The sequence below is a fragment of the Hypanus sabinus genome, chromosome 26 (genome assembly GCF_030144855.1).
Source record: "Hypanus sabinus isolate sHypSab1 chromosome 26, sHypSab1.hap1, whole genome shotgun sequence".
NCBI classification, from domain to species: domain Eukaryota; kingdom Metazoa; phylum Chordata; class Chondrichthyes; order Myliobatiformes; family Dasyatidae; genus Hypanus; species Hypanus sabinus.
This window is the reverse complement of record NC_082731.1, coordinates 35,239,036-35,257,161: the sequence shown is the minus strand read 5'-3', so window position 1 is coordinate 35,257,161 and position 18,126 is coordinate 35,239,036. Positions and strand designations below refer to the sequence as shown.

Below are 18,126 nucleotides of genomic sequence, written 5' to 3'. Positions count from 1 at the left end.
CCAGAGCTAATAAGGTCGGTGATGGTGTGAGAGGCAATGGCCTGGTGCTCTTTAGTGGGGTTGTGTTCAAGAGTAAGTAAGAGGAGGTGTTGGAGAGTTGTTGCTGGGCCTCAGCAAGGTAGAGGTCAGTATGCCAGACTATTACTGCACCCCCCCGTATCTGTGGGCTTGACGTCTCTATAACATTTAGCTTTTGCAAGATATGATGGGTAAACTTAAAATTTATTATTAAAAACTAGGAATTATCAATCATTAAATTAGACTTGATCCATTATGTAGGAGTTGGCTATCCTTTCTACCATTTTTGAAGTAAAATAGAAATGAATTGATTAATTTGAAGTATAAGTCATAGAATAGCCATGCTTTCATGATTGTTATGGTTTTATGGTCTAAGCAGTTGAAATTTGGGTTGAAATCCTCCTTCAGGAAGGGGAAAGACATCAGAATATGTTGGGAGGTCTATAGTTATGCACTTTGGTAGAAGAAATAAAAGGGCTAGTCTTATTAAGAGTGTTTGATGACTCTGGGCCTGTATACACTAGTATTCAGAAGAATGAGGGGTGACCTATCAAATGGTGAAAGGCCCTGATAGAGTGGATGTGGAGAGGAGTCCAAGATCAGAGGACACAACCTCAGAATAGAGGGGCATCCTGTTAGAACAGAGATGAGGAGGATTTCTTTAGCCAGAGAGTGGTAAATCTGTGGAATTTTTTGCCACAGGCAGCTGTGGAGGCCAAGTCTTTATGTAGATTTAAGGCAGAAGTTGATAGATTCTTGATTGATCAGGGCATGAAGGGATACAAGAGGAAGACAGGAGATTAAGGCTGAGAGGAAAATTGAATCAGCCGTGATGAAATGGTGGAGCAGACTTGATGGGCCAAACAGCCTAATTATGTTGCTGTATCTTGTGGTTTTATTTGCTCCCGGTGATTTGGATTATTGAACTGCTATCTCCTGCCATGCCTACATCTTCAAACTATATTTGCCCAACACATCGAAAAATTGGAAAAATGTTCCAGATACATGAAAATCACAGAATTCTACAGTACAGGAAATGGTCCTGTTATCCCACCTTATCTGTATTGAACAAGTTGCTATCCAAACTGATTCCATTTGCCTGTGTTAGTCCCATATTCCACTATATTTTTCCTATCTAAGTACCAGTCCTTTTAACATACATAACCATATCTGCTTCCACTGCCTCTTCTGTTCCAGATGGTTGCCACTCTCTGTGTGAAAAACATACCCCTCAGATCTCTTAATTTTTCTCTCTTTTCTCCTTAAGTATGTGCTTCCAATTCTAAGTTCATCTTCTCTGAGCCAAAAAAAAATCTGACTAACCATTCTGTTTGTCCCCCTCCTAATTTTATAAACCTCTATAAAGGTCACCCCTCAGCCTTCCATGTTTCACTGGGAGTAAATCCAGCCTACTCAAGTGCTCCTGATAACTAGAGCCCTCCACTACAGGCAACATCTGAGAGAACCATTTTGTACTCTCTATTGCTACCACATATTTCCTGTAGTGTGGCAACCAAAATTAAACGCAGTACTGCAAATGTGGATCAACCAAAGTTTTGCACAACTACAACACGACATACCAGCTCTTGTACTCAATGTCATAGCCTGCCACCAGCCTAGTTAACTTTTCAGCTGATCCATGTCTGATTAATCCTTGAACAATTTTCTTTGCTATATTTGTCTCTAGTTTTCCTGTTGCCTGCAAACTTACTAATCAGTCCACCTACATTCCCAACCAAGCCTTCTATAGAAGATCCGAGCACAGATCCTTGTGGTACACCGCTTGTTACAGAGTCCCAGTCTGTAAAGCACCAGTCCACCACTCCCCTCTGCTTCCTATTGCCCAGCCAATTGTGAATCTGATTCTCTGGCAACATGCCTTAGATCCCGTGTGTCTTAACCTTCTGGACCAGCCTACAATGTGGGGAAAAAAAGTTGTGGATACAGCTCAGCCAGTCATGGGTAAGGCCCTCCCCACCACTGAGCACATCTACACGGAACACTGTCACAGGAAAGCAGCGTCCATCATCAGGGTCCCCCCGCCACCCAGGACTTGCTCTCATTTCACTGCTGCCATCAGGAAGGAGGTTCAGGAGCCACACCACCAGGTTCAGGAATAGTTATTGCCCCTCAACCATCAGGCTCTTGAACCAAAGAGGAATAACTTCACCTAAATTCACTTGCCCCATCACTGAACTGACACTTTCAATGACTCTTTATCTCAAGTTCTTGATATTTATTGCTTATGTATTATTATTATTATTATTATTATTTCCTTTGTATTTATTATGCTATGGATTTACTGAACATAACCACAAGAAAATGAATTTCAGGGTTGTAACGTTCTCCTTCAGGTGTAACGAACGCCGAATTTAACGTCCAGATAAACCACAGTTAATAAGAACCAGATCGCAGTAAGATTAACCATTTACTGTTCACTCTTCACATTAACATATGGTGAAAACTGTTGATAAAACAATACAAGATTGATACAGTATTTGTTCCTTCCTTAATATCACATTTCAAGTGTAAATACTTGCAAAGGTGACTATAACTACATTACACTAAGGTGCAGTATACAGGGAGAGTTTACCTGCTCCATTGACTACTTTAAATACACTTCCATGCAAACTATCCGCGACTCTTTAACTAACGAAAGCATAAACATTATCTACCGTCGTTACTTCTAACAGGATCGGCATTAACATCTTAGTTCAATATATCGATTATCTATTAACTTACAGCGTTGCTCTCACTGTGATTTCTCATGCCTGCAAAACTGCTTCTGCTCAGGTGAGCCTCGTGGAAAGCCCCCACCCTCGCGCTAATTTCAAACCGGTGTTTTCCCACAAGACGCGGTGAAACCGGATGTGACGTCATCGCATGCCGATATATTTTACATGCAATGAATATACTTTAAACACTCCTAATTCTAACTAGAAAATACTATTGAATGAATTACTAAGCGAAAATATTATAAACTAAATAACTGTCGTAAAGACAGCACACTCCCCGCTTGACCTTCGTAAGGTCACAATGAGCAGAGTACAAAACTTAGTCTCTTAATCAGTCATTGGGTAGAAGTAGAATAACTTCTGTAACTGGCCCTTGGTAAATTTTCACATCGCCTTGGTCGGTAGTCTTCAATTCGATCTTCCTGACATGTCCACCCTCGCTAGGGAATGTAGCAGTGATTCTGACCGTTGGCCAGCTGTTGCGAGCGATTTGCTTGTCCCTGAGCAGGACTAAGTCTCCAACTTGAAGATTCCTGCGGGGTTCTGTCCACTTTCGTCTCTGTTGCAACGAGGGTAGATATTTCTGTCTCCAGCGGGACCAGAACTGATTTGCCAGAGCCTGGACTTGTCTCCATTGCTTTGTGTACAAATACTTGTCTGAGAAGTCTCCTGGTGGAGGAGGTGCTCCTGCCTTCTGCGTAAGGAGCGTTGATGGCGAAAGTATAAAGGGGTTTTCTGGGTCAGAAGACACAGGTAGGAATGATTGTGCGTTTATAATGGCTGTGACCTCTGCCATTAGGGTGCACAGTACGTCGTGGGCCAATCGGGTGTGTTGCTGCATCTCAGGTTTCCTTTTCCAGGTTTTCCGTAAGGACGTGAACCGTTCGACTGCCTGCTCTTTGTTATCTGGTGAGCGCTGGCATGGTTCTCTGATAGGCAATGCGGCAACCCCATTATTTGCTTCATCTCTGAAGACCTTGGTGTCTTTGGTTTTTAAAGAAATGGTATCTTGAGCTGATTGTGCAAGTTTGTTGTCATACTTCGTTAGAGCGAAGACTGACTGGTCCAGCGACTCGTCGCTTGCCTCGCGCTTGTTAACGCCTTGTTGTGCTTCCTTGATGCACGGGACACTCGGGCAGGGTTGAAAGATTGAATGGCGGCCACTCTCTAGCACATTGGTCTTGAGTGTGTTAACCATCGGTTTGTGTACGTCTTCAGGGCACACCCCTCCTATCACCACCCAGCCTAGATCCAAGCGTTGTGCAAAGGGGGCGTCGTGTGGTCCATTGACCTGCTGCCTAACCTTGTGTACCCGCATTACATCTCTTCCTAATAGCAGGAGTATTTCCGCTTTCGGATCCAGTTCTGGGATGTGTTTGGCGATGTGGTGGAGATGCGGCTGGTGTAGCACCGCACTTGGTGTCGGGATCTCAGCGCGGTTATTCATGATTTCATTGCACTCTAAGAGCGGAGGGAGACAGATGACGACTTTACCATCCAGGTACTCGATCTGGATGCCTTCTGCCTTCCTTCCTTGGGTTTCCATGTTGCCTGAGCAAGTTTTGAGGTAGTATGGGAACTGCTCACTCTCAATGTTGAACAATTTAAAGAACTCTGGACTGACTAGTGAACGATTGCTCTGATCGTCCAGAATCACAAAGGCTTTGATGGCCTTGTCTTTGGCTCCTTTAGGGTACACCTTAGTGAGGCAGATCTTGGAACAAGAACGACTTGACTGAGCTTGATCGCAGACTTCTGTACAGTTCGTGCTGACAGCTGTTAACCTAGAGTGAGCCTCTCCCTCCCCGCCGTCTTGTTGTGGGGGTGAAGGAGCGCTCTCGGTTTGCGGTGACAGGTCGGGATGCATGGCCTCGACGTGATCTGGGCTATCACATTCCGAACACTTCACGGCGATCGTACACTCTCTGGCAAGGTGAGAGGTTGAGGAACAACATCTAAAACATATTCTTTTCTCCTTGAGAAGAGCCGTCCTCTCTTCAAGGGGTTTTTCCCTAAACATTCTGCATGCTTTCAGGGGGTGAGGTTTGTTATGCAATGGACAATACTTGCCAGGGTCGTTGTTAGTTGTAAGGGCTTCGGTCTTGAGCACTGACACGGGTTTATCAATGTTGAAAACATTCGAAGAGGATCTACCTGGCTTGGTGTAAATCGAACTGCTTCCTGGACCTACGAGGCTAGGGTCGTTTCGCCTCTTCGCCTCTTTGAGCACAAACTCAGTGAGGTGCTCAAAGGGAGGAAATCGACCACCGTGTTCTTCCTTGTACTCTGAGGCAACAGTCAGCCACTTGTCCTGCAGCCCAAATGGAAGTTTGTCCACAATTGGTCTAATCCCGGATGGAGTATCTAGGTATACTAGACCAGCTGAATAGCCATCTTCTTTGGCGCCTTGGATCTCCATGAGTAAATCTCCGAATTCTCTTAACTTAAAGTGGTCTTTGGCTGACACCTTAGGAAAGTTTTCCAGACGTCAATATAGCGCCGCTTCAATAATGTCGGGGGCCCCATATCTCTCCCAAAGTCTCTCCCACGCTTCGCTTAAGGCTAGCTCGGGTTTGTTGATGTACACTGAACGCATGCGTCTCACCTGGTCGCGTGATTCTTTCCCCAGCCATCTCGCCATAAGGTCCAACCTTTGGGTTGCACTGAGCTGGACCCCGTCGATCACGTTCGTGAATGTGGAGTGCCAAGCACGGTAATTTTCGGGTTTATCGTCAAACTGGTACAGTCCTGAAGTGACGAGATCCCGTCGTGCTAAATACTGCAGCGTGGGATCGGCTGCAAGCGGCATGTGGGCTGGAGAAGTACGTTGGCGCCTATATGACTGAGAATGCACGTTTCTCATGGAATTTGCCATCCTGGATTCAACCTCCGCGTCTCTTCGCATCGAACTTCGTAACTTTGGTGTCAAAGAATATCGGTTGTCAGCTCTTTCATTCTTGACTTCATCGCGGAGCCGCGAGGGTAAATTCTCTTCCTCGTAGCTGGGGAAGTTATCGAATAGGTATGGAGAGGGGAGACGAGCCTGCCAGTCTGCTTGATATTGTACATAGTCGCTCGTGCGTTCCAGTCTGGTCCTTTCTAAAGCAGAACTTGATTCGGTCAGATCACGCGACCCTTCAGCTTCTTCTATGTACTCTGCTTCCACCATGGCAGCTTCTCCTTCTCTTTCTAGCTGCAGCACTTGCAACTCTGTCGATATTTTTGTCATTTCCAACTGGGTTTCGGCTTCTCTGGCGGCCTTTTCGGCTTCTCTGGCGGCCCTTTCTTTCTGGATTTCGGCCTCACTGGTGGCCAGTTTCATTTTCAAAACTGCTTCTTGTTTGGCGTAATGCAGTCGCACCTTGGCGGCTTCTGCCTTGGCTCTTGCCTGTGTGGACTTACTTGATGTCGTTCTACTGCCCTTGTCGCTGGGCGCCATCGACTTGATCCCGGATCGAGCTGACATTGCAGCACTTGGAACACCTGATAACGCCTGGGTGGGCTTACTTGATGTCGGTTTACTGCCCTTGTCGCTGGGCGGCGTCGACTTGATGCTGGATTGAGCTGACATTGCAGCACTTGAAACACCTGATAATGCCGCTTTTTCACTGTAACGTTCTCCTTCGGGTGTAACGAACGCCGAATTTAACGTCCGGATAAACCACAGTTAATAAGAACCAGATCGCAGTAAGATTAACCATTTACTGTTCACTCTTCACATTAACATATGGTGAAAACTGTTGATAAAACAATACAAGATTGATACAGTATTTGTTCCTTCCTTAATATCACATTTCAAGTGTAAATACTTGCAAAGGTGACTATAACTACATTACACTAAGGTGCAGTATACAGGGAGAGTTTACCTGCTCCATTGACTACTTTAAATACACTTCCATGCAAACTATCCGCGACTCTTTAACTAACGAAAGCATAAACATTATCTACCGTCGTTACTTCTAACAGGATCGGCATTAACATCTTAGTTCAATATATCGATTATCTATTAACTTACAGCGTTGCTCTCACTGTGATTTCTCATGCCTGCAAAATGGCTTCTGCTCAGGTGAGCCTCGTGGAAAGCCCCCACCCTCGCGCTAATTTCAAACCGGTGTTTTCCCACAAGACGCGGTGAAACCGGATGTGACGTCATCGCATGCCGATATATTTTACATGCAATGAATATACTTTAAACACTCCTAATTCTAACTAGAAAATACTATTGAATGAATTACTAAGCGAAAATATTATAAACTAAATAACTGTCGTAAAGACAGCACAAGGGTGGTATATGATGACTTACATGTATTTTGGTAATAAATGTACTTTACACTTTGATATAAACCACAGCTGCCCTCATCAATTTTTCGAGTCACTTTTTCAAATACCACTCAGATATGTGAAACGTGATCTCTTACTTGTACAAACTGTGCTGACTCCTAATCAATCCATGCCTTTCATAGGACCATAAGATATAGGGGAAGAAGTAGCCCATTTGGCCCATTGAGTCTGCTCCGCCATTCAATCTTGGGCTGATCCAATTGTTCCAGTCATCCCAACTTCCTTGCTTTCTCCCTTAGATGTCCTGGCTAATCAAGAACCTATCTATCTCTGCCTTAAATACACTCAATGACTTTGCCTCCACAACAGCTTGTGGCAACAAATTCTACAGATTTACCACCCTCTGACTGAAGTAATTTCTCAGCATCTCTGTTCTAACTGGGCATCCTTCAATCTTGAAGTTGTGCCCTCTTGTCCTGGACTCCCCTGCCATGGGAAGTAACTTTGCCTTATCTAATCTGTTCAGACCTACATTCAGAATGTTTCTATGATATACCCCCTCGTTTTCCTGAATATAGCCCAACAGCTGCCAGATGTTCCTCATATGGTAACCCTTTCATTCCTGGAATAATTCTCGTGAATCTTCTCTGAACCCTCTCCAATGTCAGTATATCCTTTCTAAAATAAGGAGCCCAAAACTGTACACAATACTCTTAAGTGTGGTCTCTTGAGTGCCTTTTAGAGCCTCGATATCACGTCCCTGCTGTTGTATTCTATATGTCTAGAAATGAATGCCAGCATTGCATTTGCCTTTTTCATTACCGGCTCAAACTGAAAGTTAACCTGTAGGATATCCTGCACAAGGACTCACAAGTCCCTTTGCATCTCTGCATTTTGAATTCTCTCCCCATCTATATAATAGTGTGCCCATTTATTTCTTCCACCAAAGTGCATGACCATTCATTTTCCAACATTCTATTTCATTTGCCACTTCTTTGCCCATTCCCCTAAACTATCTAATTCTCTCTTCAGGCTCTCTGTTTCCGCAACACTATTTGCTCCTCACCCTATCTTTGTATCATCAGCAAATTTGGCAACAAATCCATTAATCCCTTGGTCGAAATCATTGACATACATTGTTAAAAGCACCGATCCCAACACTGACCCTTGTGGAACTCCACTGGTAACTGGCAGCCAGCCAGAAAAGGATCCCTTTACTCCCACTCTCTATTTTCTGCCGATTAGCCAATGCTCCACCCACGCTAGTAACTCCCCTGTAATTCCATGGGTTCTTATCTTTCTAAGCAGCCTGATGTGTGGCACCTTGTCAAAGGCCTTCTGAAAATCCAAGTACACCACATCCACTGCATCTCCTTTGTCTACTCTGCTTTTAATTTCCTCAAAAAATTGCAGTAGGTTAGTCAGGCAGGATTTTCCTTTCAGGAAACAATGCTGGCTTTGGCCTATCTTGTCATGTGCCTCCAGATACTCCATAATCGTATCCCTAACAATTGATTCCAACAATTTCCAAACCACTGATGTCAGGCTAACAGGTCTATTGTTTTCTTTTTTGCTGCCTTCCTCCCTTCTTAACTAGCAGAGTAACATCATCCGGTACAATGTCAGAATCTTATCGATTCTTGAAAGATCATTGTTAATGCCTTCATAAACTCTACAGCTACTTCCTTCAGAACCCAAGGGTGCATTCCATCAGGTCCAGGAGATTTATCCACCCTCAGACCATTAAGCTTCCTGAGCACCTTCTCAGTTGTAATTTTCACTGCACATACTTCACTTCCCTGACACTCTTAGATGTCCGGTATACTGTAGATGTCTTCCACTGTGACTGTTGTAAAATGTTATTTCAGTTCCTAGGCTATCTCTGTGTCTGTCATTACAATATCTCCAGCATAATTTTCTATTGATGCTATATCTACCCTCAACTTTCTTTTACCCTTTATATCCTTAAAAAAGCTTTTAGTATCCTTTGATATTATCACAGCTTCCTTTCATAATTCATCTTTTCCTTCCTAATGACCTTCTTAGTTTCCTTCTGTAAGCTTTTAAAGGCTTCCCAATCCACTATCTTCCCACTAGCTTTGACTTCCTTGGATGCCCTGTCTTTTGCTTTTACTTTGGCTCTGACTTCACTTGTTAGCCACGGTAGCATCCTTCTTCCATTCGAAAATTTCTTCTTATTTGGAATATATCTGACTTGCACTTCCTTCATTTTTTGCAGAAACTCCAGCCATTGCTGCTCTGTTGTCCTTCCTGCTGGTGTCCCTTTCCAGTCAACCTTGGCCAGTTCCCCCGTCATGCCACTGTAATTTCCTTTTTTTCCACTGAAATAACGACACATTGGAATTTAGTTTCTCCTTCTCAAATTTCAAAGTGAACTCCATCAAAGTGAGCTCTCTTATCAGCTCGGGATCATTGCACAACACCCAATCCAGCACAGCTGATCCTCTAGTGGGCTCAACAACAAGCTGTTCTAAAAATCCACCTCTTAGACATTCTACAAATTCTCTCTCTTGAGGTCCAATACCGGCCTGGTTTTCCCAATCCACTTTCATGTTAAAATCCCCACCGATTATCATGACATTGCCCTTCTGACACGCCTTATGTATATCCTGCTGTAATTTGTAATCTACACCCCGGCTGCTGTTTGGAGGCCTGTATACAACTGCCATTTAGGTCCTTTTATCCTTGTCATTTCTTAACTCAGCCCATAGAGACTCTACACCTTCCAATTCTATATCATCCCTTTCTAATGATTTAATATTATTTCTTAGACTCAGGGCCACACCACCCCTTCTGCCTACTAAACTATCTTTCCAATACACCATATATCCTTGGATGTTCAGCTCCCAATGGCAGCCATCCTTTAGCCAAGTTTCAGAGATGGCCACAACGTCATACTTGGCAATCCATAGCTGAATTTCAAGGTCATCCATCTTATTTCTTAGCTGCGTGCATTCAAATATAACACTTTCAGTCTAATATTTGTTGCTTTCTGTTTTCACTGCACGATGCCTCTATTGCCCTGTAACTTATCCCACTGGCTGTGATACTGCCTCATCTCCTGCCTGTCCTTTTAATCATCTCTGGAACCCTATCACTCCGGTTCCCATCCCCCTGCCAAATTAGCTTCAACCCTCCTAAGCAGCTCTATTAAACCTGCCTGCTAGGTTTAATATAAAATCACTGCTCCTCAGAATCTTCAACAACTTTTTTGCTACAGATGTAAGGCCCACTGGCTTGCAGTTTCCACCTGAAGTAGAAACAATGTTGGAAGCACTTTGCATTTGAGTAGCAGGCATTGTTTGCCTGGTTGGGCAAACAATTTGAAAATTCTGCTAAAGGAGCTTTTGAGGAAAACTCCTAGTTGATATAAATGTGTTTGCCCTGTAGGTAGTTTCATTTGCTTATTCTGATATCTCTTAGCAATGCTTCTGGATATAACTTTATAGCCCATTTTCTGAAGGTATTAGATAATGGAAACAAAATTTGAGGCCAAGCATCTATACAGTCTTTCCTGAGAAAAGTGAAAATTGGACAACTAGCTTTTGCAATTTAGCAATCATAATTCTTCAAAGAGAAAATGAAGGATCTTGAGATCTGTATGTTCATCCTTGATTGACTTCCCATTGAGTAAGACCTCAGCACATGTGCAAAGTCTTATTGTTATAGATTTCATTTTGCATATAGCTATGCTGTTGTGAGCAAAGGTTGTGATTTAGATGGCTGACTCTAAAGTTCATTAATTGTCAAATGAACTAATGCTCATCTCATCTCTCATCTCTTCTCACCCCAACCCCAACTCCCTTTCTATAGAAAAGCAAGATTTTGTTTTACTTGTAGGCACTGAAGAGTACTCCAGTACTCCGTTAAAGCCAGTGGGTATTACACTTAGCCATGTGAACTCAATGGCCTACCTGTGGGGAAACTTTTTATTTAGCAGGTAATATACAGTATGTATCCTTTTTCTTTGTTGCTTTGAATTCAATCACTGAAGTACCATTATCCACATCAATAAATGATGTCAAAATATATTTGTAATTCCTGTGTATTTTTCATGTTTCTGCATTGGACAACCATAAGATACAGGAGCAGAATTAGGCCTTTTTACCCATTGAGCCTGCTCTGTCATTTCATCATGGCTGATCCAATTTTCCTCTCAGCCCTAATCTCCTGCCTTTTCCCTATATTCCTTCATGCCCTGACCAACCAAGAATCCATCAACCTCTGCCTTAAATATACATAAAGGCTTGGTGTCCACAACTGCCTGTGGCAAAAAATTTCAGAGATTCACCACTCCCTGGCTAAAAAAAAAAATCCTCCTTACCTCCATTCTAAAAGGATACCACTTAAGACATACAGTAAGACCATAACACATGAGCAGGATTAGGCCATTTGGACCATTGAGTTTTCTCTTCAATTCCATTATGGCTGATATATTATCCCACACAACCCAATTCTCCTGCCTTCTCCCTGAAACCTTTGTGAATAGTTACAAACCTTATCAAGTTCCACTTTAAATATACCCAATGACTTGGCTTGGAATGATTATGCTTCTCTTAAAAGATTATAGATGTTGCCGTTGCTTCTTTTCCCATCAATTCAGAGCAACACACACAAAAATACTGGTGCAACTCAGTAGGTCAAGCAGTGTCTATAGAAAGGAAAAAAACAGTTGATGTTTTGGGCTGAAACTCTTCGTCAGGGTGAAAAAGGATTGGAGAAGAAACTGGAATAATAAAATAGAATAAATTCCATTTGTTTTAATTTAGATGCATATTTTAACTTGTTAAACTTTTTGACTGTTGAAAGAAAAATTAGCTTGTGTGGAACAATGGCTAAGAGCAAACATCTTGAGGAACTCAGCATTGAATTAGTGCATGTGGAGGAAATGGCTGTGGCTATTGCTGCAGAGATGTTGCATTTACATCTTCTCATCCTTTGGGCATCAGTTTGAATGTTTGGATTGTTGAAGTAGTAGCAAGAGTTGGCTTGTATCAGAAAGAGGTACAAGCTAACTCTTTACTACTTCAACAATCCCAAGTTCAATGAGGAAAAGCAAATGCATTTTTTGATTACAGGAAGTCACTTAGTGTCAACTACCTATTTTTATGTCCTAAGCAGTCATAACTTGTGTCTGCTCGAGGGGAAGCTATGGGTTTTATCGACAATATTGAGACAGTGCAGAATTGGCCTTTCGAGCCACGCTGCTCAGCAATTCCCAATTTAATCCTAGCCTAATCACAGGACAATTTGCAACAACCAAGTTACCTACCAGCAGGTACGTCTTTGGATATTGGGACGAAACCGGAGCACCAAGAAGTCGCGGAGAGAATGTACAATCTCCTTGCAGACAGCATTAGGAATTGAAGTTGGATTGCCTGTACTGTAAAGTGTTTTGCCAACCACCATGCTAGTGTGGCCCCATTTTTAAATGTGGCATATATTAGGAAATCAGTGGATGTATTTATTATTTTGTCTTCCGTGTGGAATATTGGTTCATTTTCACAGCTAGACGGTAAGCTACCAGTACCAATTATTTCATTTTTTGAAACTTGCTGCTTAGAAGAATTGAAATTCAGGCAGATTTACTGCTGCTTAATACCAACATGCAATAATTAAAGGGCAAATAATTAAAGAGTGAGCAGTTTCAAGTTCCTGGGAGTCAAGATCTCTGAGGGTCTAACCTGGTCCCAACATATCAATGCAGTTATAAAGAAGGCAAGACAGTGACCATACTTCATTAGGACATTGAAGAAATTTAGTATGCCAACAAATACACTCAAAAACTTCTATAGATGTACTATGGAGAGCTTCTGATAGGCTGCATCACTGTCTGGTATGGGAGGGTGGGGGTGGGTATTGCATAGGACTGAAAGAAGCTGCAGAGGGTCATAAATTTAGTTGCCTTGATCTTGGGTACCAGCCTACAAAGTACCCAAGGCATCTCCAAGGAGCAGTGTCTCAGAAAGGTAGCGTCTGTCATTAAGGACCAGCACCCAGGGCATGCCCTTTTCTAGCTGTTACGATTAAGTAGGAGATACAGAAGCCTGAAGGCACACACTCAGTGATTCAGGAATATCTTCATCCCCTCCACCATCCGATTCCTAAATGGACATGGAACTTGTAAACCCTACCTCACTTTTTCAATATATATTCTGTTTTTTGCATGATTTTTAATCAATATATGTATACTGTTGCTGATTAACTTGTTTATTATCATTTTTTTTTCTATTATGTATTGTATTGAACTGGGGCTAAGTTAACAAGTTTCACAACACATTCTGGTGATTATAAACTTGATTCTGATTCTGAAACAGAGCTCTCAATACTGAACCAATAAAATACTGAGCCAATGGTCAAATGACTGTTCCTAGAGTTTCATGCCATCACTTGTGGGGCCAATAAGAGCCAAAAAACAAATTTACTTTCCATCCATAAATCGATATTGAACATGGGCCTCTGTATCTCAGCAATACTGACATAAGTTAGCAAGGACCTGCTGGAAATCATTCATTTTACAAACAAAACAACTACATGTATGGCCAGTGACCTGGAGTGTGGAGAACATCATTTCTAGTGGAAAGATCCTGCAGCATCTGGTGGTGAGGGTGGGGAGAACATGCCCAGGAGAAGCATGCAAGAATGGACAGTGTACAATGAGAACCCAGTCATTGGGAGTGCATCATTGTTGCTTAATAGAACTAGAAGATACTGCAGTTGATGACCTGCTTGCTCTTAATGTAGTTGCTTTCACACCACCAAAAATGGTAGAGTTTAATGTGTTTCTGTTGGTTGGATCTAGCTTTATATAACCATATAACAATTACAGCATGGAAACAGGCCATCTCGGCCCTTCTAGTCCATGCCAAATGCTTACTCTCACCTAGTCCCACCAACCTGCACTCAGCCCATAACCCTTCATTCCTTTCCTGTCCATATACCTATCCAATTCTTTTTTTTAAATGATGATATCGAACCTGCCTCTACCACTTCTGCTGGAAGCTCGTTCCACACAGCTACCACTCTCTGAGTAAAGAAGTTCCCCCTTGTGTTACCCCTAAACTTTTGCCCCCTAACTCTCAACTCAAACTTTTCTTATTTTTTTTTATATATAAGTTTCTACACTACAGCAGAAAAAAACCCCACCAACAAAATGGAGATTTATACAGTGCGAAAACAAACATGTCTAATATACAGGCAACACGAGTGAATCTGCAGATGCTGGAAATAAATAAAAACACAATATGCTGGCAGAACTCAGCAGGCCAGACAGCATCTATGGGAGGAGGTAGTGACGACGTTTCGGGCCGAAACCCTTCATCAGGAGTGAAGTAACATGGGATGGTCGAGGGGGGGATAAGAATTGGGGGGAGGGATGAAGTAGAGAGCTGGGAAGTGATAGGCTAGAGGGAAATGGGCTAGGGGGAAGGTGGAGAATTATGGGAAATAAAAGAGAAAGAAAGGTAGGGCTGGGGGGAGATTATAGTGAGGGGGGAAAAGAGAGAGAAAGAGAACCAGACTAAAATTATAGGTAGGAATGGGGTAAGGGGGGCAGGGGTATCAACGGAGGTCTGTGAGTTGATATACAATACAATTCATATACAGTTATACAATTCATAACACTACAGAAAAGGCACCCAAAATGAAATCGTATAGAGTTAGTATCCTCCCCACCCTCCCACTACAAAACTCCAAACCAACCATTACAATGTAAAGTTAATCAGAGCTTTTGTCACCACAGAGCTGTAAATATATTAAAAAAAAGTATGCCTACTACCTAACCTATAATGTATTTCACAACAAAAAAAATGTGAAACTTAACCAGAAAGAAAAAGCTGAAAGTAAGGGAGTGTTGTACAAAAAAAACAGATAAACCGTTAATCTAAAGAGGAATTATGGGATCTAGCTTTCTGATCTACTGGTTTAAGCATCACTCCCTGCCCCCTCCCACCACTCGAAAGCCCAGATCTCAGGCTCTCAGTGAAACTTATCTAATAGTGATTATAGTATGTCAGTTATATTCCAGCAAGCAGAAAGAAAACCTTAAATATGATTCCGAATTAGTGACGTTTTTGAATTCGTGACATTCAAGTTCAGAGTTCAATTCTGGCATCCTCTATAAGAAGTTTGTATGTTCATACCATGAGCATGTGGATTTCCTTCGAGTTCTCTGGTTTCCTCCCACAGTTCAATGACATACCAGTTAATAGACTATTTGATCATTGCAAATTGTCCTGTGATTAGGCAAGGGATAAAATAGGTGAGTTGCTGGGCAGTGCAGTCCATTGGGCTGGGAAGGGCCTGTATTGTGCTGTATCTCCCTAAACAAAATAAAAACCTTACTTAACCATGAGTATCCAAGACTGGTCATGGTTGAGCCACAATGTTAATGGTTATGATGAAAAAAGACCAGATGTAAGCCATCAAAATGAAATGTAATGTGTTTCATGTCCAGTTGTGTTCTTAAGTGGCAGGGGTTTTAATTGCCAAAAGAGGTTCAGTTACAGAAATATAAATATAAAGGACAATATAAAAACATGAATGTATATATAAAAATTAAAAAAAACACTTTGCTAAAGGAGCAGATACAAAGAGTGTTAGGAGAAAGGAATGGGCAAACTTACAAGAGGTATCTAATTTAACTCAATATCTTGTCAGGAGGAATGTGTGTCTTGAAAATGAGATGCATACTACAATGTTTTTGTACATTTCACATTCCCCAGCTTCTTTGAAAAATAGATCATTATTGCAAAGTACGTATTTGTTTTGTGGCTAGAAAAATCTGAAGATTGTGCTGTATTGGAGTACCCAGTGGAAAGTCTGAAACGAGTAATATTCTTGATTCAAATTCTCATCACATCTTCCTTTCACTTCTTACAGAATCTTTTTTTCATTTAGATGTGAAAATGTTGGGTACGTGCCTCTTCTACTTCCCATCATTTGTTTTTTTTTACTACAAACTTAACTTTATTTCACAAAAACAAGAGAATCTGTTGATGCTGGAAACACACGCACAATGCTGGAAGAACTCAGCAGGCCAGGCAACACCTATGGAAAAGAGCAAACAGTTAAAGTTTCAGGCAGAGGCCCTTCATCAGGACTGGCTGATTCAGTTATCACTCCTGTCTTTTTTCAGGGTAGCAGCATTTGGATATCCATTACACCAGTGCTTGTTACTAGCCAGTCCAAACTGCTGTCATTACGCTTATAATTCCATTTCACAACTAAACCTTCCATTGTTTGTTCATTAAAGCAATGAGGGAGATTGAAGCATCGAGACTCCATTTCACCGATTAAGGCTTTTGTTCTGTATTTTTCATCTGATCTTTTTCATGTTTTGTACGGGGAGGGGGATTTGGGGGTTGATGTTCCTGTTGCCTTTTTGTTTGTTTTTTTTTCTGTGGGAGAGGGGTTGATGGTCGTGCTGCTGTTCTTTCTTGGTTTTGTGTCTATCTAGAGAACAAAATAATTTCAGAGTTGTATACTTTGATAACAAATGATCCTTTGAAACTTCAAATGCCTGAAGCCAGGTCCTTAATGTTCAGAGCTACTTTGTGACTACTCTTTCCTGAAAGGGTATTTGAAATCTGTGCCATCAAGAGTGATTAGCCTTCCTTCAGCTATGCTAGGGACTGGTGTATCAGTAAGTATGATATAAAAAGGCAGGAATTATGGCAATATCCAGGATAAATAATTGATATTTCTCTGGAATGTGAATACCTTTGGTTTGGAATAGTTATTTTATGCTACATTTTGATTTTATATTTTGGTCAGGAAGTCACTGCTATACTGAGCAGGAGGGGAGGAAAGAAATGGAGCTGTTCATGAATGAGGATTTTCAAAATTAATTTAGTGCAAGGGAAGCATTGCTGACAAAGTCTCTAAATGCATTTGGCAAAGTAGTGAATTATCTCCTCGAACTGCTGCAAGCCATTTCATAAGAGAACTCAAACATTGTTGAAAGAAAGGAAGTTCTAATATTTACACTTAGTGACACTGAATGAATATGGTTACCTGGGCATTGATTGCATTCACTGTTCATGGGTAAAATATGTGGCTGTGTAGACACCATTTAGTTCCCTGTCAATGGAATAATAAATTGATGGTTTATGCTTGAGTGGTATGTGACTGAGACCTCTCTCAATTTCTGCATCTCTCAATTCTTTACTGTGTAGTATCCTTCAACAATGTGAATGTGATGACCACAGAACAGCAACACTTTGCTTCTGTGAAGGGGAAAGGTTGCATGGAAGAAGGAGATAACGCCATTAATCACTCATAATGACGTGAAGTTTTACTCAGTAAGATACCCAGCCTACTGCCCATTAGCTGGTGTAGTATCATCAGCATCAGACTTCGAGGAGAATGGTCCCAGGTTTGAATCCGGCCAGCTCCTTGCACACTTTCCATCCGTACTGGTTTGAGCGTCAAACTAGCAACTTGGCCTTGTAAAAACAGACAAGTGCTAAGGAAATGGCAAAAAATCCAGCCCAATGTGCCACTAGAGGTGAAAAGGAACAACTACTGCCCATTATGCCATGGGCATTTTGGCAGTGATGAAGATCCTCCATCTCTGGCGGTGTTCATGGCATCCTTCATCATATCAGTAGCTTGGTTTTTACTACTGTCAGTCAAGCAAGCCTGGGTGGAGACTCAGGAATGCCATCACACTCAGATGTAGCAGGATTCTTCATTGCTGTTTCTGTAACAATTTTGTTTTACTCATCAGGGTTGTTACTCCTGAGCCGAACCTCCGATCCTGGAGGGCCAGTGGACCACTCTTAGACTGGCCTCTACCCTCTGATCTGTCTGGTATGGGTGACCCTACCAAAAGCCAAAGCATAAAATCCTGACTCCAGTGAACATAGATCTCCATGTCATTGAGGCACTCAAGCCACCAAACCATGACAAGGTGTTTGTCCTCTGAGACAATAGGTTACATGGTATGACAAATGTTGTGTGTTAGGGGCCCAGGAGAACCATTAAGTCCAACATGAGAAGGGTCTTGTACAAGGTAGCTATACAGTGGGCTCTGAAGCAAATCTGAAGGAAATTTCATGATCTCACAAGA

The 18,126-nt window shown here is 42.0% G+C and overlaps 2 protein-coding genes across 2 annotated transcripts in view; one reads left to right on the top strand and one right to left on the bottom strand.

The window, feature by feature from the left end:
• The window catches only part of LOC132381433 (cation channel sperm-associated auxiliary subunit gamma-like), a 164,041-nt gene that overhangs the window by 33,428 nt on the left and 112,487 nt on the right, over positions 1-18,126 (top strand). The window contains exon 9 of the mRNA XM_059950839.1: positions 10,869-10,995. Coding sequence (XP_059806822.1) covers positions 10,869-10,995 — 127 coding nt within the window. The remainder of the gene's footprint in view (positions 1-10,868; positions 10,996-18,126) is intronic.
• On the bottom strand, positions 2,384-4,249 carry LOC132381774 (uncharacterized). The gene is made up of 2 exons (XM_059951339.1): positions 2,761-4,249; positions 2,384-2,482 (listed from the first exon to the last, which is right to left on the bottom strand). The coding sequence occupies exon 1, from the start codon at positions 4,198-4,200 to the stop codon at positions 3,085-3,087; it is 1,116 nt and encodes a 371-aa protein (XP_059807322.1). The 5' UTR covers positions 4,201-4,249; the 3' UTR covers positions 2,384-2,482; positions 2,761-3,084.

What these genes read in the sequence shown, in the direction of transcription:
- LOC132381774 (XM_059951339.1), bottom strand. Translation starts at nt 4,200, where the DNA reads ATGAATAACCGCGCTGAGATCCCGACACCAAGTGCGGTGCTACACCAG.